Below are 26,096 nucleotides of genomic sequence, written 5' to 3'. Positions count from 1 at the left end.
CCATAAGTGGAAAACATAGCCCAGCCAGTGCAGCTTTGGGGCAGAGCAAGAAGCTACAACCAGGGCAGCATTTAGGCTTAGGGTTTTCAGCAACTGCCTTTTCCCACATTGAAGGCTAAGTGGCAACAAATCATAAAGCTGAATGTCATCTACCACCTGGGGACAAGTGACTGCAAGATAAAGTCTGTGCCTGTCTTCCATTATTGTCCTGTAGAAAGCACTGCAAAAACCTAAAGCATGGATGTAATTTGAAGGCAACACACCATGCCTCCTCTCCACTTACTTCCCTTTCCACTGAGTGTATGCAACATTTAAATGTACTGTGCTCCAACTTCCTCCAAGTCTTTCTTCTTTTGTAACTGTAGTATTTTTTCACAGCACTCCACTCTTTCAGTTTATTCAAAACAAAAAATTCTTTGAAAGTCCAAATATAAAGAACAACAGTGTAGAACTTAATCCCTAAAGACACAACACACACTTTTCAGCCCTTACCCCTTACTGTCATTTACTATTTAAGCCACCACTGCTGTTGAAAGCAGTTCCATCTTCCCACTGCAGAAGTCAGTTTCTTTATAACCCGTTTCCTTGCATGCTGGTGCATGGGAACAATGAACAGAACAGGTAATTAATGCAGGGCAAAGCTTTTTTATTCCCCTGGAGCAGTTTCCCTGCTCTGTTTTACACACAGATGTACAATATTTGCATCACACAGGAGAAGTGAAGTGTAGGAAAGGAGAAAGAAACAAGTGGCCTGGACAGGCTGGAGGTGTGTGGACAGGAGCAGGGGAGGAAAGGGTTGACAGTGAAGGTTCATGAAGGTTTATACTATGTTCACAAATCATTAGCCTTCATTTTGGCATGCCAAAATCTTGTGCTGCCAGTAAAATGGAGGACAAACTCTTTGGGATGACAAAATCCAAAAGGGAAAGTACCACATGCCTATAACCCAGTTGTCAATTAATAATCCCTGTGGGAAAAAAAAAATAAAACAATATTCTAGACAGACAGACAGACATCTAACAGACTCTTTAGTTCTGCAGCTATGTCCTGCATCAAGAATCATTCCACGAACCAGTGGTTAAATTGCAACTATTAGCTTGTAAATGAAAGTAGGGTTAAATACATGCTTTTATCAACAGATAAAATAGCACTTTTCCTGCCTTTCATCAAAAATAATCAGAGAGCCCTGGTGGGATCTTGTAATTTTTATTACTCATAATTTTTAAACATTATCAGCACACTTGCTGATAGTGAAAGAAGTACAAAGTTAAAATTAAATCAATTATTAGAACAAATGAAAGAGTGCTATGCAATGCATTATTCTCTGGTCCTTTATTTCTTAATTCACCAGCTAATTCCTAAAATCCAGCCATTTACAATCGAACTTACAATCATTAGAGGGATTTAGCAGGCTTCCACTGTTAAATACCATTCACATTTCTCACGAGAGTTGGTATGTATCGTGTCGAAGGGCACTAGATACAAAGCCTGTCCATCCACAGCTGGACAGTATTGGATTTCCATACCTCTGTCCAAACTGACCTCCTGTGCTGCAATATTAACACATGAAGTGAGAATTTTCTGAATAGTTACATCCTTTTTTTATTATCATGTTCTTCAAGACTCACTGTGGTACAGAGGTTTATGTGGGAAAGCTAGGATGTGGCTGCATGACTAATTTTTAAAGGTTGTGCACAGCTTCTCAGGAATGCAGCTGGATCTAACTCCAGGGTGGCTTGCTTGTGATGACTGAATTGAAATATATTGTAATGTTTCTCTGCTCAAGGAATATGAACTCATTAGAAGCTGAGGGTAGAGCTGAAGTATTAAGTGATTTTTCCTTTTCTATTCTTTTATTACCTAATTAGAGCAAATATTTTACATAAGAGTAAGCAGCAACTTAAAAACCTACCTCATAAATTAAGGTGATAACATCAGATGTAATTTCTATTCACCCACATTTTGAAAAATTTGTCTTTCCTCCTTATTTTTGCAGGAATATGTAGCACATAGAACTTATTTAATTAGTACCTTGAAAATTAAAGATTCCTTTATACCAATCAAATACATAGCATTTTCTGAGTTTTAAAAAAATATTAAAATTTTTCCAAATTTAAATAACTTAGAAACTTGTTTGAAGGCCACCACTTCCTTAGATGGCTTTTTAGCAGGCATGAGAAAAGTGCTATTTAATTTCACACTGCAGTAATCATTTAACAATTTCTTTTCGGGTAGAATATAAAATCTTATTGTTAATTCCTTAATAAAATTTAAAACAAAAAAAGTTATATTGGCTATATCTTTAACCTTGGACCAATGTGAGCAATTTTTTTTCCCCTCAGACAGGACACTAAAGATCAGCACAAATGGCAAGTGATAAACTGGCCTTTGGGAAATACTCAAGAATCACCCTCCTCCCTTTTTTTTTCACATCAACTCTCTGGAAATGTCTCTTCAGAACTGCTTGTTTTAGTATCAGTCAGTCAATTTGATACCTCCCACCCCTTAATTGGCAATGGCAAAACTTGCCAAGATCTAACATTACCTTAAATTCATCTCTCTATTACCATGAAGCAATTACACCTTGCTAAGATTAACAATAAACACCAAATTATCAGAAGTTCACATCTCAAGGGCTTATTTGCCTTTTCCTACGTGCTTGAATCTGCTGAAGAAAAAAAAAAATCTATCACTCTCTTTTGTGAGATACAGCACTAGGAATTCCCTTGGACATTGTATTTACACTTTACAAATAATCCTCTCCTTCAATTTACCAATACCTCTCTTTCCAATTCTCAAACCCTCATCATATGATGGAACCCAGCTTCGATAGCTGTGGGCATTCTGTTTGAAAAGAAAACAAATTTATGGATGCTCATGGAAGACCTTGCTGGTCTTACTGGCAAGTTTGAAGCATTCCAGGCATCTAATGGAGATGCACAGGTTAAACAAAGCAATTACCTCTGAAGGGCAATGGTGGTGGTAGTAGAATAGTAATAGCAGCAACAGTTGTGGTAGTAATGTCAGTTCTTCCTGAGAGTAACTCTAGACAAGTAAGCTAAGCTTCTTTTCATCACTGCTTTTTTTTCAAGACACCTAAAATTTTATGTGTATGAATAACTAGCATTCATCACTAGCATTCAAATCTGTTAGACACACAGAAATAAAGCTGTCTTCTGGCTTTTTGTGTCCAGAGTCTTCCTACATCAGGAAACACATATGAGGATGTATCAGAAACACCTCAAGAAGAAAGTTTTTCATGAACAGATCAAGTAGCACCTAACAATCACTTGGAGTTTCTCAGTTCCAATGGTTCAATTGGAAAAACTCTCAAAAATCTGACTGATAAGTTGGTTGGAAACTATCTTCCAAATGTCAGTCTACCCTTGTCATGGCTAATCACTACTGATGTGCTTTTTCTGGCTGTATCATTTGGTGCAAACAGTTATTTTTCCAACCTGATATTTATGCATGGCTTGACAAATGTGCAGCACTGTAGGTGGGTGCCAAGAAAACAGGTGCCAAGCTCCATCCAGTGTCCCCTTCCCACCTACTCAGGTATATACTGAGTAGGTGGGGATACTTCTGGACATGACTGAGCACTGTGGTTTATCACCCAAGTTGATCACTAAGAGAAAGATTAGGAAGACATCTCCATTATGGGTGGATCAATCCATGAATTCTTTATTTCACAGAGACTTTTGTCCCTTCCTCTGGCCCCTGTTGCAGAAAACTTCAGGCAACATGAAACCTCAGTATAGCAACTCAATTCTTACTGAAGCTGTTTGGCATGGGCTATCCATGGGCTATCCAAGTATATATGCACACAAATACAAAATGCATAGACATCACTTTTTAAAAGCTGTCATTTCCTAAAAGGTCCCAGTGAGGTAGAATTGCTATTAAAAACGCTTAATTTGCAGCCGTTTTTTAAACACCTAATTTCCCACTAGCCTGTATGCAACACTACTTCAAACAGCTACAGACGGCCTCATTTAGTGAATATATGAGGAAAAGGTTTGCATTATGTTTGCTAAAAGGACTAGGATTTCAATTCCATCTGCTGCTGGGTGTGTTTGATTTGTGTATTAATTATGCCTGTTTGTAGCTGTAAATTTGCTCCAGATTAGTAGGTGATTGGTTCCACGCATGGATTCACTACACTGCATGGCTCCCTTGCACTTTTATAGTTTTCAAATGGTCCCATACTTATGCTTTTTAAATTGCTTTTGATACCTATCTTATTCAGTGTGAGCTTTCAACTCTGTATTTTTCAGACAATTTTTTTCCCCTTAAGAGAAAACATGTCCTTTTGATTCTTCTCTTCCCAGACCCCTTTCACTGGTGTATTGTCAGCTTTGTCCATGGTGCTACTATAAAACACAAGAAAAAACTGCTTTGTTTCCCAGTCTTACAGGGAAATCCAATACATTCATATTTAGCATTTTCTACATGGAATGACTTAAATTAATGGGCTTAGGAATTACATGAGCACTCAGCAGGGCGTATACATACCCGTTACTGTGCAAACTTTAAATGATTGTCACGTCAAAATAAAACTCTTCCACATGTGGAACATTTTTGCTCTTGATCACTCAGTTTTCCTTCTGGTTTTCAAAATGCCCAAAAGTTCTGAGCTGTCACCTTTGTAGTTAAGACCTGTGAGATATGCTTGAGAACGTGACACATCTGAAATGAGCTGCATAAAAACTGCCTTTGTGTCCACAAATGTTTGTGTACACTTAGAAAATAAATGTTGAAGAGGTCAAGCTGATTTCCCTCATATTTTAGGAAAAGAACCGCTCTGAGCTGAAAAATTGTATGCCAAGTTTCTGCCTGAAGCAAATTTTTACAATCAAATTAAAAACCTTTGAGACTAAGAGTTTATAATGGAAATACTAACACAGCCTTAACCATGGCAGCACTAGCAGGCACTGCAATAATATTAGGAAAGCTCTCCCTGCCCACAATCTAAACTAAATAAAAACGATGCCATTTTCCAACATATACCCCAGGCTAGCAAATAACAATGATTTAATGTACTTGCCCTGTGGTAATATAGTACCACTGCAAACCTCTGAGCCAATTTTTCTTTTCTTTTCTTTATTTTTTCTTTTCAAACATATATGCCCCATAGGGAAAGGATTGCAATTTAGCTCTTATTTGTGGATATATCGCTTTCATTTCAACAATTCTTGAAAGCCTTCCTGCTGTCACATGCTACTGTGTGCGAGCACCCAACTGAATAAAGACCCACCAGGCTTTTTCAGGAGTTTATTCACAGGTTTGGCTTTGCTTATTGTAGTATGCACCACATTTAATTAGATGAGGGCTACTGTAAAGCAATAACATTGTCAATGACTGGAATCTCACTTTCCCCTCTAACAGTCTGAAGCAAATTAATGTATTGGTTGTTCATTAACAAGTAAACAGTTTCTGCTACAATGTCAAGGAAAAAAGAATGTGTTCATTAATATGAACAATCTTCATCTACAAAGATGATTTACACAATGCATGTAATGAAATAGCTTTCCCCTAACTAGTACACTACCAAACTGAAAAGCTGATTCTTAGGACTTTCTTGAAATTACAATATTGTTTGTTTACCAATAAGAAAGACAGTCTCAGTCACCTATGCCACCATTGTAAGCTCTATAATAAGTACTTAAAAAAGAGAGATTTCTGGAATCACTTGTGGAATTAATAAAATTGGTAACTACAGACTTACACTGCATCAATGATACATATTATTCCTGTGATAACTTGAGCTAAAAATAAGATTAATTTGGTTATAGAAATTCCTTAAACAACAACACTTAAATTATTTCAAACTTGATTTTTTTTCAAGAATTTTCTGAAAAAATCAGCAAACACTGGCTAAAAAAGCAAAGCAGTTTGGATACACCAATGTAATCAGCATGCCTAGTGCTTTTCTGTTAACCCTCTGAGTAGAACCATAGTATTCTGGATTTTTTGTACATTAATGCTGTGAAAATTATAACTCAGCGAAATACTAATTTATATGTCATGACTTAATAAATCATATTCTAAATATGTTTGGGCTAGGCACCTCATCTCATGAGTGATTAATCCATCCTAGAATTTTAATTATCTGTTAGAGAAACCAGTCTCTAGCACCTGTATGGGAAGATTGGATTACTGCCCTATATTAGATGCTTAACTCTTAGACAGATACACCTAGATGAGACAATTCCCAGCTCACTACCTTTTAGCTAATCCTGCGCTAGCCCATACTACATTTTCATTTTCACATCAAAGTTTGCTCACTGCATGTAAGCTCACTAGAATATCCCACTTAGGTTAGAGTCCACGTTATCCCTGCTTATATTTGAGAGGACTTAAGCTGGAAGTGACCCTGTTCTACTTTCCTGCTAATACTAAGATCAGGCTGTCAGGCATCTCCAGAGAGCAAACATTAGATGACCTGAGTCACCCTTCGGAAGTGCTCGTCTCCATCTCCTCGGTGATAGATGGTGCCTACCACAACTGCCATCCATCTCTGCTAACTAAAACAATTGTTGTCACATTTAGCAGCAATACCAGCCAATGATTCAAAAGGGAAATGAGGAAAGAAATCAGAAGGACTGGTCTGTATTACAGTAAAATGACCACACTATGCTCTCCCAGATTTTCACATTAGAAATAGTCTATTATGCTTGATTTCTTTTTTCCATTGGTGTTTGAAATATTTATAGGGCCACATATTCTGTCTTCACTTACCCCCAAGAATTCAGAGATTAGACTAAAAAAAATGGCAGTCACTGCCAAACAAGCCTAAACCATTATAACTTCCATGAAACCATAAATATATATACATATATATGGATATATTAAAATATATATCTATGGGTATATGGATAGATTTTAAAACATCATTGTAAACACTTTTGAAACAGTTCAAATATTCAGATATCTTTCCTTGAAACCTAATATAGGATATCAGCAATTTGAAACCCAGTCCCTCACAAACCTAAAAATAACTTAAAGAAATATTTTTATAGTTATGTTCATAAAACATGAACCAACAATCAGAAACATAAGATGTTGGGGATGAGTAGGATTTTCAGGATCTAAGATTATTTTTACACACATTTTAAGTAATACAAGATGGTCTAAGATGAAGGAGCCAAACATCTTATTTTAATGATAACCCTGTATTCCAAAGCAAAGAAAATGTGATTGGAAAATCCCAGATGCGTTTTTGAACAATATTTCTCATGCATAAGGTGAAACATATTTTTTTTCTTCTGACTTCCCTCTCTAATTAAGAAGAATGAACATTGGCCTTTGGTTTAAGACTGCCAAATTTTCACAATAGTCAAGGAGCATGTGGTATTAATGGACACTTTTTATTACCACATGTATGTCTTACATTTACATGGCTGAGCTGTATCTCTTCTAAAGGGAAGACTGTGATAAAATGTGGGAAGGTCAGTGCTGGTCAAACTTGTGCCAGATTCTGACCTACTGTAAATTAGGGTAGGTAAGTGGCAAGGAAGGCTTTATCTTGACTGAGGTTTTGATCCTATGGAAAAATAAAATCCTTGTCCTATCCAAAAGTTACGAATGTACAACCATTAAGATGACAGTGGTTGCTCCCTCTCTACTGAGCAACTTCTCTCTACAATGAGTTGAGGGTTGGATGGTTATAGTGAAGGATCTAACACACAGACACAACCCTTTCCCAAAACCTAAAATCTGAGAACTTTTGTATGGTAGTTCCTTTGTCCCTTCAACTCCTGCCTCAATGGAGTTCTCTTATTTGCTTCACTTGCTTTAAAATGTTGTTACTCAGGTTCCAGACAGAGTAACTCAGGCCTTACACAGGCCTTCTGTCCACAGACATGCATTCAGAGATCAGTCTCCTTATGGCTTAGATGAGGTTCTAGTAAACTCATAATCTGAAGTTGGTGTCTGATGTAAACTTCTACCAGTAGTTCCTTCTATAGTCGATGGAGTGAGACCAATAGACTAATCAAAACATGAAAACATGAGTCCCGCCTAAAATGTGTGCCCATGTCAGGTGAGATGAATCAAACCTGGAATTCTTATCTCTCTGTATTACCCAGGAAGTCTGGAGAATTAGTTTCTACTAAATACCTCACTTCTAGACCATCAATATCAGGTAGATTAAAAAAAAAAAAAAAAAACCCCAAAAAAAAAAACTTATACCACTTGTGTGAAGATCCACAAGATTAAATTCCTGTGTTTAAAGTCTTCAGAGCTTTCAATATATAATTTTTCACATCTGAGGCAATGAAAGATGCACTCCATAGGATGGAGAAACAGAATTCCAATGTTTCTTGAACTACAGTTCAACTGATACTTCCACCTAGAAGTGCAAGGAGCTTTACACTAGCCCCCACCAGCTGCAGGTATACATTGGCTGCCACCACTGCTCATACGGACAGTTCCGTGAACAAACACCACTCAGAATGGGAGTGATACTGTGGGCAACTTGCCCTGCTCCTGAAAAATGTATTTATACTTCCCAGAAAGCTGAGAATATCTGCATGTCATTTTGGGTGGTATATTGATACTTCTGGCTGTAAAACAGGAAAGAAAAAGGAAGGAAGAAAGAATAAAGGTAAGATAAAGGGCAGGGTTGAGGAGGAGAGAGAGAGAGAGAAAGAGAGAGAGGAAACCACGTGAATTTTAAAAAACACTGTAAGAAAACTTTAACTTTAGAGGAGAAAACTTCCATTTTATATGAGCAATAAGAGAAACTATAAATTTCACACGTCTTTTATTTTAGAACATGATTTTGAAAGTTCTTTCTTTCATTCAAGTGAAATTCTGAGCCATCTTTTTTCTTTTTTTTCCAATTACCACATCTGAAGCAAAAGTCTACACACTGTAATATTTCTGTGGAAGCCAACTTTATGATAATGGTCAAATAAAAAGCTATAATATTGTCTTGAGGTTTTAACAAACCAGTAATATATATATATACTCTGTGTAAATGCCCATTTTATTAAATATTACAAATAAAACTGGTGAATCATTTTTAGTTTCTCCATTCTAAAGACAAAACTTCTGCTGATTCTGTTTAGGTTTTACATAGATATTAAATGACTTGTATTTTCTCTGATTTAGAAGTACTCTAGCTATTTAAAGGGTAATGCTCATCAGTGTTAATCTTTTTAAATGGCTCTGCCAGAATAACCAGGTCACGCTGAGAGGATGCCCGTGCATTCCTGAATGTGATGCAAAGGAACCAGGAACTTCTCAACTAGATCATTTCATTACATACTATTACATGGCAGAACGCGTCCTCAAGCAATTTCCCAAAACTCAACATTATCATTAGCAGCAAACTATATGGAAGCAATCTTTTGTGGCCATCATCATGTCATCTTCTGTAAACCATGAGAATGACCTAAACTGAATTGCCCATTTAGCCCTGCATCATATCCTCCAATGACAGTCACTCCGTGTGGAAATACAATGCAGGTTTGGAATGAGCTGCTGCAGAAGATACCATTTGTTTAATTTTATTTTCATTTTTAAGCCTATATTTATAATTCCTAAGCAATAGTACATTTGATATATTTTTGGCCAGAAACAGGCAAGGAACTTCAGGATACTATAAAAGATATGTGCGTATAAAAGCAAAAAAGCCAGAATAAAACCCTAATATGGGTTGTCAAGATTTAAGGTAATCATTTACTCAGAGGGTTAACATGTGCTAAAATTACATACTGCAGTTCCTAGCTCCACTGATGAAAACATTCACTGCTTCTATCTTTAAATAAAAAAGCAAAATAGCCTTAACCCTTTGAGGATCTTATTAGCAGCAAGTTGCAATCTAAACAGAGAACAAGTATTTCAATCAATTAGGAAATTATTCTTACAAAGATTCTGTGAGCACCCTTTTGTGTTCCACCATCCCAGCTTTTATTTCTGGGTAGATCAGCTGTATTCACTCCACACAGGCCTGAAGTAGTTTCAGGGTCTCAAAGGGTTAAAGCCAAGGCTTTTGAGAAAAAGTGTTTTATTAAAAGGGTGAGTTAGGTGAGCGAACAGTCTCGGAGGAGCTTGGTGAATAGTCTTCCGATTCGGAGTTGAGTTCAGGTGGAGCTTGCTGAGCCTTATAACGTCCCCTCACATCCTGGTTGCGTCTTCGTCGGAAAACCTGCCTCTCCTTATCAAGAGCGGTGGTCTGGCAGGGGCATAAAATAAGAATAAATGAAATTAGGCTGTGTGTGAAACTCAAAGGTAATGAAAACCATGAGGTTTTATGTGGCCTGCAAATACCAGGGATAATAAATGTTCAGACCAAATTAAGCCTGCTCTGTCTCAGTCAGGTCTGAAAGGTTGAGCCCACAACATAGCTAAACACTTTAAAAAGTGCATTTCCCAAACCTTAAGAGGTAGCATGACATCATCAAGCAGATACAGTGCCATATATATGGATGCCATATGTTCTACTTCTGGATGTTATTAATTTCATCCTTTAACAGGATCAAATTTCAAGCCAAATACCAAGTGACCTTCCCCCCATCCTTCTCGAAGTATAAATCTGTTTCTACAGGCAAGGCAGAGATGTACACTTGTCTTTGATTTGACCTAATGAAGGCTGATACACACTCACCCATGTTCAAGTCAGTGCAATCAGCTAACAAAGATGGATTGTGATGAAGTTGTCAGACAAGAGAGAAAAACAAACACCAAAGGGAGCTAGCCCAGCTCCTTGACACATCATGCCGCTCAATGGATGTTCTTAGGGAGAACGCTGAAGAGCTCTGACGGAAAGACCTGTTCAGCCTGACCACATTGTCTCTTCCTGTTAACCAAGGTCTACTGAATTCAATACTCTGCTAATTTTATCCATGTCTAGCTATGGTATCCAGGAATGGGAAAGAGCAATATTTACTTGATGGGTATTAATTTTTGATCATTCTGCCATTATTGAGAAAGCAATTCTTAATAAGATGGCTGTAACTTCCAGCCACATTCTTTCTTCTGCTTTTCTGGCACATTTACAAGGTGAAACTTCAACCCAAGTAAGGGTATCCCTAGTCTGACTATCAGCTTCAAGCACAGTACTGGGTTTTGCTCTCTTCTTGATTATGAGATTTTAGACTGCAGTCCCTGAAATCACTGTAAAATTATAAATTCAACAGGATGGCCTTGATTCAGCAAGAGCACTTTGGCATATGGTTAGCTGCTTCTGAAGCAGGGCTGCCCCCTTAAATCCCAACCCATGACTGTTTTGGAAAAAGCAAAATGGGAAAAAGCAGATGACCAGTAAAATGACTTACAAAATGCAACTAAGTATGTGATCATGGTACTGGAAAAAGATAACTTTGAGAACTAAATAGGTTTCACTCATAAGGCTTGAAAAATTTGTCCCTATAATGAAAAGGTCTATTTAAAGGAATGCAGCCAAAAGGTTATTCTGCTTCAAAGAATTTATTGTGTTCTCTTAAGATATGCATGACTGATTTCTCTAGAAAATTTACCAGTTACAGTGTGAGCCTCACAGGAGAGCAGAGATGTATTTATAGCCAACATATTGTTGAGACTAAAATGAAAACTAAATCCATCATACTGGTGCAGAATAGCATTATAGCAATCCAGGCTTTCAAATAATGCAACCAGCATTCAATAATGATGTAACAGAGACAGAAAGATGGACAGGAGTACAGAATTATTATAGCAAATGGATTTAGTTAGGCTATATTGCTGAATGAATTTTTTTGTGTCTAGAAACCATATAGCACTACTTTAAAAGGGTAAAGTGATCCATTTTGATAAGTTCATTCCTATATTTTAAATAATAATTTCTACAAAATCCAACACTTTGCATCTGCCATTTTTTTTTGTTTACTGCTATCTTTTGGTTAAGAGCTCTAATTAGTATTTTCAATCCCTTCTATGTTTCTTAGCCTTGAACCAATTCAGTTTTTGATTATTTTTAATGTGAAACAGAAGAATACCTAGATCTTTTACATGCAGTGAATATACTGCTTACAGTATATAATTTTGTGTGAAAATTGAAAAGAATGGCATATATTACCACTCTATAAAATACAGATTTCCATTTAAAGGATATTTTTTTATGCTTACAGGAAATAAGCATTTATTTAAAGTTTAAACCACATCACATCATCCTCTGGTAACAGATACTCTCCCCTGAGAAATTTAAACATTTCTTGTTGAATACATAAAAATACTTGTATTAAATCGAGAATTTATTTTTAAAACCTACTATATGGGAATGGCAAATGTATATGCAAAACCTGAAGGTATTTAAATTTAGATAACTGACACATGAATGTATAAGAAAATTGGGGTTTTAGGATATTGCTTTTTATAAAGAACAAAGATAAGTAGGTACCAGAACGTCTTTTCAAAGATGTCTGTAGAAATAAACCCTAAGATATTATATTTCTATGATTGTTGGAAAAGCTTTAGAGACTCTTCTTTAAATCTATTTGTTTAAATATACATAAAAGCACTCCCTCAATAATAAAAGATATTAAGCAAAAACCCCATGACGGTCTCACCTAAACCAGCACCTTATGCTGCTGTAGTTTGTAGGGCCAAATATTTCTGGCTTCCTAACCCTTCAGAAACTTCCTGAGATATTTTGTTACTTTCTTTACATTTTTATCCAGTCTTTGCCCTGGATATGATCTAATCAGTCTTTGTAAAGACATATTTCTAGAGTCTGGGGCATTTTTGTGGTTATTCTCCTGGCCTGAGAGACATCCAGAGCCTTTCTCACCCAAAGAGTTTATTGAATAAAAAGTTACAAAGCCACAGAGAGTCAAAGAGGTCCGTCTTTATCTAGTGAGAGCAAAAATACACAGGTCATATTCTAATGTTTGGTGTTTACCATGTCAAAACTATGAAATGGGGCACCTCTGGCCACAGAGTGCTCAGGCCCTGTAGCACTTGCAAGAAAAGGCTCATTTTGCCCAATGTTCCAATGACATTTGACACTTCCAGTGTGTAATACACTGCTGATGATATTGAGTCTCTGCATTCTGCAAAAATGCTATTTTTCATTTAATGATGTCGTGGTTATTTTCTACCTCGAAAGAATTTCAAAATATGATAGATCCATCCTTTGGAACACAGAGAAGATGGTAAGATAGATACATGAGAGTATTGACTGCATGTGTTTTGTAAAGGTGATTTTCACCTACTGTACTTTCTTGTGCACATGGACATACTCCAAAAATCAGCTTTTTCATTATTATTGGTGTTTTTGTAACAAAGGCCTCTTGTACTCATTGCCTTGGTTTAACAGATGTGTTCTTTCACCTGCTGTTCATCTGGGTGGTTTGCCGGTGCATGGACCAGTCCATTATGGATTTCCAGGGCATTTCTACTTCAAGGTACTCTTTCAATAAATAATAGGAGGATCTGAAGTGCCCTTATGCTTCACAGGGCTGCAAATCCCAGATTTTCATTATCACATTTTGACATTTTATTTTTCCCGGCTCTAGGTTAGAGACTGAGAACTTTGAGCACTATATGAGAGTAATGGCAACAAAAATTTAAAGACAGCATTCTTATTTAAGATATGCAGCTGCCCTCCTGCAATCCATATGAGAAAATGTAGAGCTTCTTATCCAGCAGAAGATAAGTGGATTGCCTCTAATAATTTGGTGGTGATGGGTCTGAAGTACTTCATTAAGAACTAATGTATTTTGCATCAACATTTAGTAATCCTGACACCCAGCACCAAATGGTTACCAAGCCATTCCTGGAAATGCATTTAATTTGTAGTAACAGAGCATTATTTTGAAATCATTGTTTCTGTCATTGACATATTAAGGCACAGTTAGCATTTTTCCAGGATTTTTCCTTAAAGAGTGTCTTCATCCTGATTTCTACCACTTGAAGTTACAGGACTCATGAGCCATGCAAATCTATTTTTTATCTTGGAAAACACTGCACTGTGTATTTATGAACAGATTTTCAAAAACTACAACCACTTTGATATATGTGGTGGATTTGCAATGGGAAGAGCCTTATTTTAGCTGTGGGCTGATATTTTCTGTCAGATCAGTAATTACTGGATTAAAGTAACTGAATTTTATGAAAGTGAGCAGTGACTGTTATTCTTTTCACTTGTCTTAATTTACTGCTGGCCACCAAATATAGATATATATTCGTTTCATTAATAAAAGAACATTAATGTGCATTTTGCCTCTTAGTCCATACATTATTCATACCAGCCAGGAGACTAAACTGGAGATGCAGCTGTTCACGCATTAATCCAAGAAACCCTTCCCTTTGCTTGTTTTTATTCTGCCTGAGCATGCTTGCAATTTGTTAGCAATTTCTGTGAAGCTTTGTTTGGCATGTGGAATTAGATGAATCTACGTATTGAAACACTGGTATTTTTTCTTCCAGTACATCCTTTTATATCCATGGATTTATACACACATTTAAATGCTCACACCTAGATAAGTTTATCTTATTTCCTTAAACTTCTGGCTAGTGACCTTTATATGTTGACAGGTTTCCTTGCTGTAAAAATGACCATTAAACATTGTGGCACAAGCCAGGCAGCCCTTCAGTCTCATCTTTTTAAAATTTCTGTTCCATGGGCTTCTCAGGTTATATATATATATATATATATATTATATATACACTATATATATTTTTATATATATATATATATATATATATATAAGTGTGATTGATTCATGAATCAAGACACTTTCTTGAGAGTACTTCAAATTTAGCAATGCACCTCAGTCCAGGAGCAAGACACTCATGGTATTTTTAGTCCCTCAGGCACAAGGTATAACCAAGTCAAGTTACACGGTGATTTGGAGACGTGCAAATGACCACATCGAGGGGACAAATTAATCGAGTGGATTTGAACCCAGACCTCCAAATACAAAAGCCTGATGCTTTAGCACACCATGTAACTGCCAGCATGAAATTTAGCTAAAATGAAAGTAAAAAAGAAAGAAAACCAAGTCAATTTGATATATGCATTGTACTGAATTGGTGAGTGAACACAAAGACAAGTATTCTGTATACATAACTGTTGAATTCATATTGCTGTGTTTAAGTTTGTGTTTACTCTTTGACATACCCCTTTTTAGAGACACGATTCCTCAGCTGGTTTCAATTACATGTGGAAGAGAGTTAGTGCCAAGTTGTTTGCATGAGTGAATTTTATTTACAGTTTGTAAATCAGTTGTGGGTTTTTTACTCGAAGATTGGGAGAAGATATTTTAAATTATTTTAGGTATCTGCCTGTATTTACCAATATTCAGTTTACAGAGGGTTTTATGTTATTAAAAATGGCACTTTACAGATAGCAATCCTGATTCCCAGCTTCCTTGTCCCATCACCAAGATGTCTGGCTGCAACTTTTGACTTGAAAGTGTGTTGTATCCACTTGGGACAGGTGTAAGTAACTCGACAGATGCAAAGTAATGTGAACTAGGAACCAAACACAGAGGATGGAATTATGGGTTTTCAAATGAGCTATTTAGATATATTTTTAACTGTGACAGTGAGAACTGTATTTTTAAAATCTATTATTTATGAATTTAATATTGACTAGATCGATAATTTTGTTAAGTATCCAATGTAACTCATCTCCTTTCTATTCTCATCATATAGACAGATCATTAATGACTTTTCCATACACTTCCTGGATTTTATTTTGCCCATTTTGCTTTTCTTGAGTGTCTTGGATATATAGAAAATAACACACCCTAATATTCTATACTAATATAATATATGTACTACTACACATACTGTCATTTTCTACTAATTTTCTGTTGGATGCAACCACTCTCGTGCTCCTTTGATATTCTGAATCAGCCCAATCTTCAGGGTTTTAACTGGGACCTCCAAGACTTGTCCCCTACTGATGCTGCTTTGGCCTTTACTGCACTTCTGATTGCAGGGCTGATGTTCCAACAACATTTGGTGGATTGGTTTTAAAACATGTATTAGTCTGGGGTCCGAATGATTTTGCTGATTTCGGCCCTGTGTTTTCCCAGATCCTCATATTCAAGGAACTGTCAAAGATTTTCCAGGCATTATAGCTCATGCCAGCTACAACCCCTGCTGTATGTAAAAAATCACGTCACTTCTGCATGTATTATCCCACTGAAAGGGAATAAAAGAAGATGCAGAATACACTCAGAAATTAGGATTTTGAAGGACTTTGAAAACAGAAGTCTTTTAGGCAGAGAAAGGACAAGGTTTTCTGGTTGTTGAAGGAGGAAATAGTGCCATTTTGAAATTATTTTAGAAGACTTCTAGAAAATACAGATAAAAACTAAAAGAGGAGTCCCGAAGAAACGAGTAGTTTAATGCTAACAAAGGGAGCATTACATTTTCCTTGAGACATGGCTTCATTTTTCTCTGTACTTGTGAATTCAGATTAATTTTCATGTGCCTGTGATAAATTGTTTATAGACATGAATTGATGAACCTTTTCATATGCTTTGCATCTGCGCTACTAAAAACAAAACACTTACTATATCAAAATGGCTTTATTTAGATGAAAATGTTGGTCACGACAACAGCTGCATGTTTCTGGGAGATGAGAGAGGCCCAAAAAAACACGCGGCAGTGCTTGGTCCACTGTACCCCCTCGCAGAGGATTTCCTAATTAAGCATCCGCGCCTAGGAGCCCTGATGTCCCAATTTGCCTTTCCACACTAGGTGCACAGTTTAGAAAACCCTAATTATAAACATTGTTGTTACTGCCCCCAGCTGGAAAACAGAGCAGTTTATGTATGAATAAGAGAGATTATCGCCCATCTGCTCCAGCCCATTATTCAGGGATGTGTCATTTTGTATGCTGATGGCAGCCATTACTAGTGCTTTAGTCAAATGACCTTTTTTTTTAATAGCTTTATTTATTTACCAAGTTACAGACTTAGAGCCTTCCCCCCTACCTCTCCAAAAATGCATATGGTTTGTTCCAAAACCTGGGCTATGCAGCTAAACTGAGTCAAGGCCAGTCTGAGATGTTCACTTTTCTCACAGGCTCCTGTTTCTGGTGATCTGCTCCCCCTGCAACGAGGGTTTTAAAAGATCGAAATATTGTGTATAGCAAATGGAAAGACTTTCATTGCTTGTTTTTTTTTTTCTTAATATAAAATAAAAAATGTAAATCAGAGAAAGAGTGTAAACTGACCATGGATAGCAATTAACCTCCAGGAAGATAAATAAAGCTCATGTGATCTTCCCCACCATTTTACAGACCAGGCATTAAATTTGCAACTCTTCATCAAAGTTCTGCTTGACAGAAAATTCCTCTAATACTATCAAACCCACAGTCAGCTAAAGCTGGGCACTCAGGTCCCATTCCCCCTTCTCCAAAACCAAGGAGCACGAAGAAGGAGGCCAAGTGACAAGACAGATCAGCAGGTTTTGCTCTGCCCTTGCAGGTCACAGTGGGTTTGTAGCCACCACTATAAGTGCAAGAGGGTGGAATTAGATGAATTACAGGTACTGCTGCACTCCAGCACTCAGTGAGAGTCTTTCTCAATTTTTGCTAGCCAGCGTTCAACTCATGAAGAGGATTGATTTTCTACTTTTTGCCTGAAAAATAGGCTTATTTTTGGGTTTGGGTTTGTTTTGTTTTTCTTTCCCCAGAACATCCATATCAGAAACTACTTAGTCCTCAGTGTGCGCTCAGGGAACCATTAGGTTTTATGGAAAACGTGCTGCAGCCTGATCCATGCACTTGGTGAAATGATCCAGGGTGGGAGTTTTACTTTACTGGAAACACTCACAGTGACCATCTCTGCTGTTTTGCTAAGGTGGTTACTTTGCTGAGATTTTACAAATCACAGACAAGTTCTTAAAGGCAGTGTTAGAAAACACAGGTCTCACAGTAAACTTATAAAATTTCTCCAGTTACCAAAATATAAGTCTTGTGAGTAATAAGGAAAAAGACAGCAAGTAACCACTTGATGGAAACTCCAGTACCCTGGATTTATTGAGGAGGTGTGTGGGCCTCTCGTGGGCTATCAGACCTGGAAACCACCTAGTCCCCACTCCAGAATAAGCCCCTCCCACCCAGAGCCCCATTTTATCATACAGGTTAAGCCAGCTAACGACAACCCTGGCACAGTTACACAATGAAGAAAAATATATTCAAGAGACTCATGCAATATTTAAAAAAAAAATCAAACCAAAATAAATAGGTATCAGAAGGGTTTTAAAAAGAAAAGAGAAGGAATGCATTGTTAGAAACACAAGCTTACCAGCACATACAATGCATTGTATTTCAGTGAACTTGGGAGAGTTTCTATGCCCGCGTTATGCAAATGCATTGTTCAATCTAAGGTAAGGATTGTGTTTAGTGGGTTTAAAATGACAGTATATAGCTCCACATCTTGCATGGAAAAAGAGGAAAATATATGCTGAGAGCCTGTTGCAGCTCCGTGTGTTTTGAAACAGGAGCACAGGGGAAGCAGATGCCTTAACAAGCAGAAGGGAGGGGGAGGGTGCGTACTTCAGCATATCTGTAGATTTTCTATATACACTGTCCTTTTAACTATAGGGGAGATTGATACTGAGCATGTGCAATGAAGAGAAAGCTGGCAATGTGGGTGTGAGGGATGGGTGAAGAAAGGGAATGAGGGGGTGTGGCATCTCAATCAAGATTAAAACGAAACTGATAAAGCAGCATATGGACCGGATAACAAATCAAAAAGCATGTTTATCCACTGAAAGAACTGGTTAATGGAGACTGCCAGCACGTTGCCATGGAAACACTGACTGTTGGCGCTGCACCATCTCATACCTTATCCAATACATTCCTGGTTGTTGGTAGTAGTCCAAAGACCCTGATCTCTTGATGGTAAACCCGTGGTCCAGCTGAGCAGAGAGAAATGGGGCAACTCAGTGGATCGACATTAAGCTAGAGAATTCAGACTCCAGAGCAAGCTGTTCCTTATTTAGTGCATATTTACTGTTTTCACTTTCACTCTTATCTAACATCCTAAAGCTATGTACTGCAGAGGAAAAAGGAAAAAAAGAAATAAAGAAATAAAAGAAAAAGATACTAATTCTAGATTTGGTCTTGCCAAATTAGAAGCCAATTTATTCAAACTAAAATGGAGTTTGCAAATCCATTACTTAATGCATAATGCATTCATTTAAAAGTCTGAAATATCTCATTACCTCCAAAGACAGTAGTGCCCTTTTAAGTTGCACCTACCAGTAATAGAATATTATCTTTTGCAATTAAATGGAGAAGTTCAAAAATAATAATTTTTAAAAAATTAAATGCAGTGCAACCATCACAAGGAGCAGGCTAGACAGACTACACGAGGCTTAAATTAGACTGCTTCATAATCATGAAATGTGTAAAGATGAAAAGAATCAGGTTTTGATACCCCATCAATCATGGTAATTCATTTCTAAAAATGCGTTAACCTTGGAGAGTAGGACTACTCAGAGCCATGAATAACATTGTTTATCATTTCAACTTACACCTCATGTTCAAAAAGATAACAGTACAAAACTATTTGGTTTAAAATTGCACCAATTAAAGTCAAAATGGAAAGGAACTTAACATTGTGTCCAGGAAATTGTGCTGGTGATATTACTTAAGGACTATAGATCTTTCAAGTTTAGTTTATCATCAGCAAAATCATGTGCATAGGAACAAAGAAAATGTGTTCTTTTCCCTAACTCTTCTGTGCTGCACTAACAGACGGTAGAAACATAATTTAGCTGAATTACATAAAATTTTGGGGAAACTATCTTGACAGAGAAAAATAACTGCTCTAAAACTGTTGCAATGATTTTCAAATTTTTGCTCTATGAAGGGAAAAAGCCATTTTGGGCTTCAATAGGAGTGTAGCATATATTTCCAATACTGATGACAGTTTCTAATTCTAAATTCAGAATAGCAGTTCAACACATTTCCAGGTACCAACCACTTAAAGGGGAGTTAGGAACTAACTGCAAATTTAACTTTTTCTTGATGACTCCCCTGCAAGTGTAGAATTTAATAATTTAATTTTTTTTGTTAAAACAATGCTTCTTTCATCTTATTTAGAATTATTTAAATCATGTTTCCTGTTTAAAACCATGGGAACCTTTTACCTAGAGTTAAATTTGTGTTGACTTAACTACACTGGTCTGCTATTGCCATCTACTGGCTTCCTTGTATGCTGCACATAAAACACACAAAAGGGATGATTTCCTAAAAAGCAGATCAGAAATATTGCCCTAAAATTTAATAGCCAAAAATTTATTTAGAAAAAATGGGGAAAGTCGCTCCCTAACAAGAGCTGAAACAATTTTGGTGGTGTGGAAATCCTGCCATGAGAAACCCAACTGTGGAAAATGACCCCAGGACAACACAGACAATAGATGTAAAAGGATAGCCGAGACACAGGTTCAGCTTTAAAACTTTAAGCAAAACTTACAGGCTAGGCTTGGCTTCTCCTCCACACCAACCAAGAAATCCCATGACTAAAAATTCCACTTGGCATGGGTAATTTTTATTTTAAAATCAGCAGAATGCAGGGCAATGACCCACATGCTGCCTGCCCATTGCCAGGGTCCCCAACCCAGGACCCTGTAAGCAGAAGGGAGCTGCACCAACTTTCTAAGCAGCTTTTCTCCTTTTCTGTTCTACTTGTTTACTCTGCATCTCCAGCTGGAGTTTACTCCCATTGCCAAGAGAAAGACCTCATACAACCTTAACAGCAGATTAGCATTAATCTTTTTCTCTGTCCTAACAATGGCAAAAGTACAAGCACCAAAGTGATGACATACAGGCTAAGATTTAACACTTCAGACAAGGACATGTATTAAACGATGCTTGGTTCATACAAGGAATTACAGCACACCTTTGGACTGCAGAAGCATTCTTAGAAATTCTTAGTGATTTGCACTCTTAGTCGCTCTAGCCACTGTCACTGAGGCCTAAAGGGTACAGCCACAAGGGTACTGTTTTGTGGCCAAACCAAAATAAATTGAATTGACACCCTTGAAGAACTGAAGAATAAAATCTACCCCAAAATTTTAAAAAGGCTAGTTAATGTAAACCTGCTTTTATGTTTTTACTGCAGTACCTTTTATAAACACCATCACAGAACTAAAAAATACTGCTCCTATTGAAAAGCTGCATGGGAAACATGATCCTGCAAATATTTTGGCACATGCTTAACAGTAATGTGGCCATTCTGACACAGACTGAAGGGCACTAGCCCAGACGGTCTCCCACAGAGACCGGTAGTCAACGCCTGTGACAAGAGTTTAAGAACAGGGCAAGTAAAGTGATATTTCTCCTACGTAGTCTCTCTTCAGCAAGCAGTGTTTTTTTGGGACTTGCTAATTCTCTAGCTGTTTTAAAAGCTAGCTCTCCAATTAAAAATTTGCTGGCAAAGCTATGTTGGTTCAGGGGAATTTTTTCCCAACTGAATAGTTACTCTGGCAGAACTTTTAATGATGTATTATTGCATCAACAGAAAAGTCTCTTCACTTGTATAGTTAATTTTGTTTGAGAAATCATTCTACTACATCAGCAAATGAACTGCTTTGCTAGGCATGCACATGTTCATTAGGGTAGTTTGTCCAAACTGACAAATCCTTTCAAATGTGGACAAACTTGAAGTCTGGACACATGCATGAGAAGTAGGATGTCTCTGCCTTGGATAGACAGAGACAACTTTTACTGAGATTACCACATCAATAAAGCAGACATAAGTCTGAACCAAAGGAATCGAGGCAATTTGGACATTGCTGAAGGAAGCAGTAGCCACAGAAGCTGTAAAAACACATGTAGCTTCAAACTTCCTTTCAGTCAAGGTGACCAGAGGCACATCTTTAGGAACTTAATTTTCATATCATAGTTTTAATTGGTGCATATGATAAATATTCCTTGAGATCTTTGAGGTGTGTTACTTTTTACCACCAGAGAAAACAGGCATATAATATCACACCATATCAATGTGAGGACAAACTAAGAACTAAATACCACATATTAGCAAGCTCTGTACATAAACAGGGTTATAATACTCAAAATAATGATAATATTTATCTTTCATACTATTAAGCTGCAGAAATATAAGCACATATTAACACATTTTCACAAACACAGACACAGATGTGTTATATAATATACAGATGGCAATTCTATATATTATATACACAAGCACTCTCTCAAAAAGTATGTAAACATACAGGCAGGCACAAACCCCCAGTATTTTTTTAGCAAATACAGTTAGTGCATGTCTTTAGTGCCAAACAATATGTTACAGCATCTATACATACTTTGAAAGTTCTAAATCTAGAGCAGCCTTTGTTAATATGATTTAATTTTAGCTTATTTGAGATTTCACAGTTAAAGGGAGATTCCCAAACATAAAACTCTGGTGACATGCATGTCAAATGTATATTAAATAGACTACCAAATGCAGAAACAACAATTAAAGACATTGTTGTTCTGCTTTTGGCTTTCTTTTACATATTAAATTATTTTTGTAGAAAAAAAACCCTAATTTATTCATAAAATGGAAATTATCTAGCATTCTGAAACATTACCATAACACTAAAGAGGTCTGTATTTCCCTATCTCTTCTAAGTATTCTAAACATTTCTACTTTATAGGCTGAGTTGCAGGATCAGTCGTGTCAGAATATGAAGTTTGCCCACAGAGATGATCGCTAAAAATAATCTGTTAAATTTCCATACACTAAAAAACAAATAAAAGTCATTAAGAATATAATTAATCATACACATTTTTTTCCTGATGTTTTGCAGTGTACAGATTCACTACAGTGCCTTTTTCATTACTCAGGTGTTAAACTGCTGCAAACAATTCCTTGGCAAAGCAACTGGGGCAAATAAAAAAAAGAGGAGGGCAGGGAAATTAAAAACATAAAGGAGGCAAGGGATGGATGAGGACAGAGGCATCATTTCTTGCTTTTAAGCTTTGAAGTCATTAGCATGGAGGATCTGAGCAGTAATTCTCATGGACAAGCGTGCTGGCAGTCCATTCAATAGGAACACGGTTTCAGCTAGTCTATAAAGAACATACCTGCAGTTCAGATGAGCAATGGGTATGTGATGTTTTAGTTGTGGGAGAGTTGCTGCAGTATTATTGCTTAAAAATGAAAATAAATAAATGCTGACTATGTTAGCTGATGACTGAAAAAATCTAGGAAAAGCATGAGGAACAACTTGCTGCCATGTTGAGGACATTCAGGGTAAGAAAGAGTAAAGAAAAAATATGAGAGAGGCACAGTTTGAAATTTTTAGTACTTATACCAAGTAACTTTGAGAGAGTATCCCTTTTGCTGCACAAGCACTTCACACCTGTGAGCCAGATTGCATGTGCTGAGCTGAATTTATTTCATGCTGATTTAACTCAACACTGGAGGGGCTGAGCTGAGAAACATGAAAGTGGAAACAGTACAAGAAAGTGTACATGTGCAGTCACACCACCTGCAATTTATGGAAGCTGGGAATGAACACTGAGTAATCTGATATGGGAATGGTTACGTTTAACATGTCACATTTTTAGTGACTCTTTGGAGTGTTCACATTACTATGAGTAATAAAGGAAAGCTTACAAACACAAGCAGATGTATCAAAAATGTGAAGGATGTGCATGTTACTATTCAATGGCATTACTATGAATAATCTCTTCATATGCTGAATATATCCTATGTCCATGTATATGTAATACACATGTTCATCTGTGAGGAAAAAATACAATTGTATGTGATGTATGCTCCACTGAGGATGCCATTGAAATCTCAGTAAAGCTTGGTCAAAATTTTGGCCAAGCTTTGTTTCAGACACTCTGACATGTTCAAACCTGGAATGGCTCCACTGGAATTGCAATGTGACAGAAGGCAGCAAGAAGTTCCATTAAGTCTTTACCCCATTAAATACTTCTGCTGACAGGGAAGCAGGTTGTGTGTGGCACCACAATAAAATGCTGCTGCCCAGCTAAATCTGAAGTGGCTAGACTCATGTTAACCATGAAGGCAGCAGTGAGGCATCACAGCTCTCTTTCACGTCTTCAGAGAGGAGAGGTTTAGGCTGCCATAGAGATTTTCAATTAAATTCTGAAGAAATTTCCATTTTAAAGTGGTGCTGTCCTCCTACAGTCTCTGTGTGGCCTAAATCCATATAATGAGTCTGCTGCCAAGTAAAATATCATGATCCCAGTTCAAATTGTTGAATTTATGTTGGAGTTAGGTCCACTGATCTTCTGGTAAAATGTGGAACTGTGTTCTGTGTGTACAGTTTTACCTCCTAGGGCAGTTAAATAACAATGTGACTCACAAGGAGAACCAAAGGAGAAGTTGTGCAGGATACCAGTCTAACTATGCTGATATTAATTAAATGCTACATTTATCTAAATATTAACCCTCTCTGGTTTCTTTTGGTGTCATAAACACAAAACTGGCTGGCGGGCACATAAATCTGTTTCATCTGTGTATTTCAGATGCTTACTGCTATGACAGAAACTCCAGCTGCTGTGCTGTTCGGCTTAGGGCCTGTGTTGAAATGCTTCTTTATCTTCCCAGCTACTGAGAGCTGATGTTCGTTCTCTGGAAGGCCATCATCCTGCAGACAAATAAAGCAAAATAAAGCTTCAGAGAGGAAAGACAAAAAAAAAGAGGAACTGTGAGGTGATTCTGATAGGTCAATGCAGAAAAGTTTACAAAATGTTTGTATTAAAATATGGGTCAATCATTGTCTCCATCAATACCTTTAAGGTACTTACAAGATGAACACATTATGGCACCAAGCAGTCTCTCTCTTCTTCTTTACCCAATATTTTCTTCTCAAACTTTGTAATGTTCATTAATAATAATTTTTAAACAATTCATTTTCCTTGCCATTTCTTACAATTTTCTTTCATTAATTACCACTACCCAGTTATTTTTATGCCCATTGATATTTCAAAACCTGAGGACTTCAGATGTGTTTAAGATTCTGTTTACTCATCACATAAATTTAATGATAATGACCTCAAAAGTAAAAAGTCTCCAAGATTTTACAAAAACAAGAGGTTGGGCTGGGACATTCCTCCTTCCAGCTGAGACTTCTCACTTTGGAGAGCAAACCTGGATACCCGCACCTAGGGAGACTGGCATCCTCCATACTGAGAAGAAACCCTGACAGAAAGAATGGAGTTTGGGGTTTTGCACAAGTCCGCAGACTGAATTCAAGCCCAGCAAAGAGGAGGGTTTTTTAGAAATTGTAGCAAAGATCCTAATGCCTTAAAAACTTGCAAAAAACCACTACTAAGTGAGACTTCCCCAACAGCAGCATATGCAGGATTTCAGGCAACAAATACGCAGAATACGTGGAATAGGAAACAAAATGTACAACAGGCAAAATATACAGAGCCATGTGCCATAGTCATCCCTGACTGGTGCTGCATGGTATGTATAGGAATAAACAAATGAAATAATTCTTAAACTCCACTTAGGCAAAATCCTAGCAGAATAAAGGAAAACAAGAAAATATCAGAATAGTGAGAGATGACAGACACTTTTTTCTTTTATTTTTCAGCCATTATGAGTGCCCTTTAAAGAGCTACAGAACTGCTGCAGTAAATCATGAGTTCAGTGAGTATATGGGAATTTTAGGGAGGTTGGTAGGGTTTGTTATTTATTTAGCTTGGGGAGTTTGTGTTTAGAGATCCCTTACTCACCCCTTAACAAAATGTCTCAGCTGGCAAAATATGGTCAAGTGCACACAGCTGCAAAACACAAAACAAAACAATAGAACCCAGTAGCTGATTATTGTCTATCACTGGGGAGTCCTGGCTTGGTGGTATATGACCCCTAAAAATAACCTGCTTCCCGTTGACCTTGCCTTTCCCAGAAGAAAGCTAGTCTGTAAAGTGAACTCCTCGTCACGAGAGGAGGGAAGAAAAATAAAATCATTCTCTTGGCTTTCTTGACATGAAAGTCTGCCAAGCGTTCATGTCATCTTGTCAAAAGACTAAATTACAGACAAGACCATAGTTACCAAGACTGTGGTCATATTTTATTGGTGAAGCACCACACCCACAGCTCCTGTGGCAACATGCCACAGACACATAGTTTGGGCTCCAGCTTTCAGATGAAATACCTTCCAGC

The 26,096-nt window shown here is 37.2% G+C and overlaps 1 protein-coding gene across 4 annotated transcripts in view; it reads right to left on the bottom strand.

Moving 5' to 3' along the window:
* Nucleotides 1-1,190: 1,190 nt before the first annotated feature.
* DCLK1 (doublecortin like kinase 1) overlaps nucleotides 1,191-26,096 on the bottom strand; it is a 235,429-nt gene continuing 210,523 nt past the window's right edge. For 2 of the 4 annotated variants that reach the window (XM_036395815.2, XM_036396049.2), the window contains 2 exons: nucleotides 24,457-24,570; nucleotides 1,191-10,183 (listed from right to left, as the gene is read on the bottom strand). In XM_036395815.2, the coding sequence (XP_036251708.1) occupies nucleotides 10,019-10,183; nucleotides 24,457-24,570 (279 nt within the window). In that variant the 3' untranslated portion in view covers nucleotides 1,191-10,018. Of the gene's footprint in view, nucleotides 10,195-18,775; nucleotides 18,850-24,456; nucleotides 24,571-26,096 lie in introns of all 4 variants that reach the window. The other 2 variants (XM_036395891.2, XM_036395978.2) reach the window with 2 other exon arrangements.

The sequence above is a fragment of the Molothrus ater genome, chromosome 2, assembly GCF_012460135.2.
Source record: "Molothrus ater isolate BHLD 08-10-18 breed brown headed cowbird chromosome 2, BPBGC_Mater_1.1, whole genome shotgun sequence".
Lineage (NCBI taxonomy): Eukaryota > Metazoa > Chordata > Aves > Passeriformes > Icteridae > Molothrus > Molothrus ater.
Note: the sequence above shows the minus strand (reverse complement) of the source record. Positions and strands in the feature narration are given on the sequence as shown.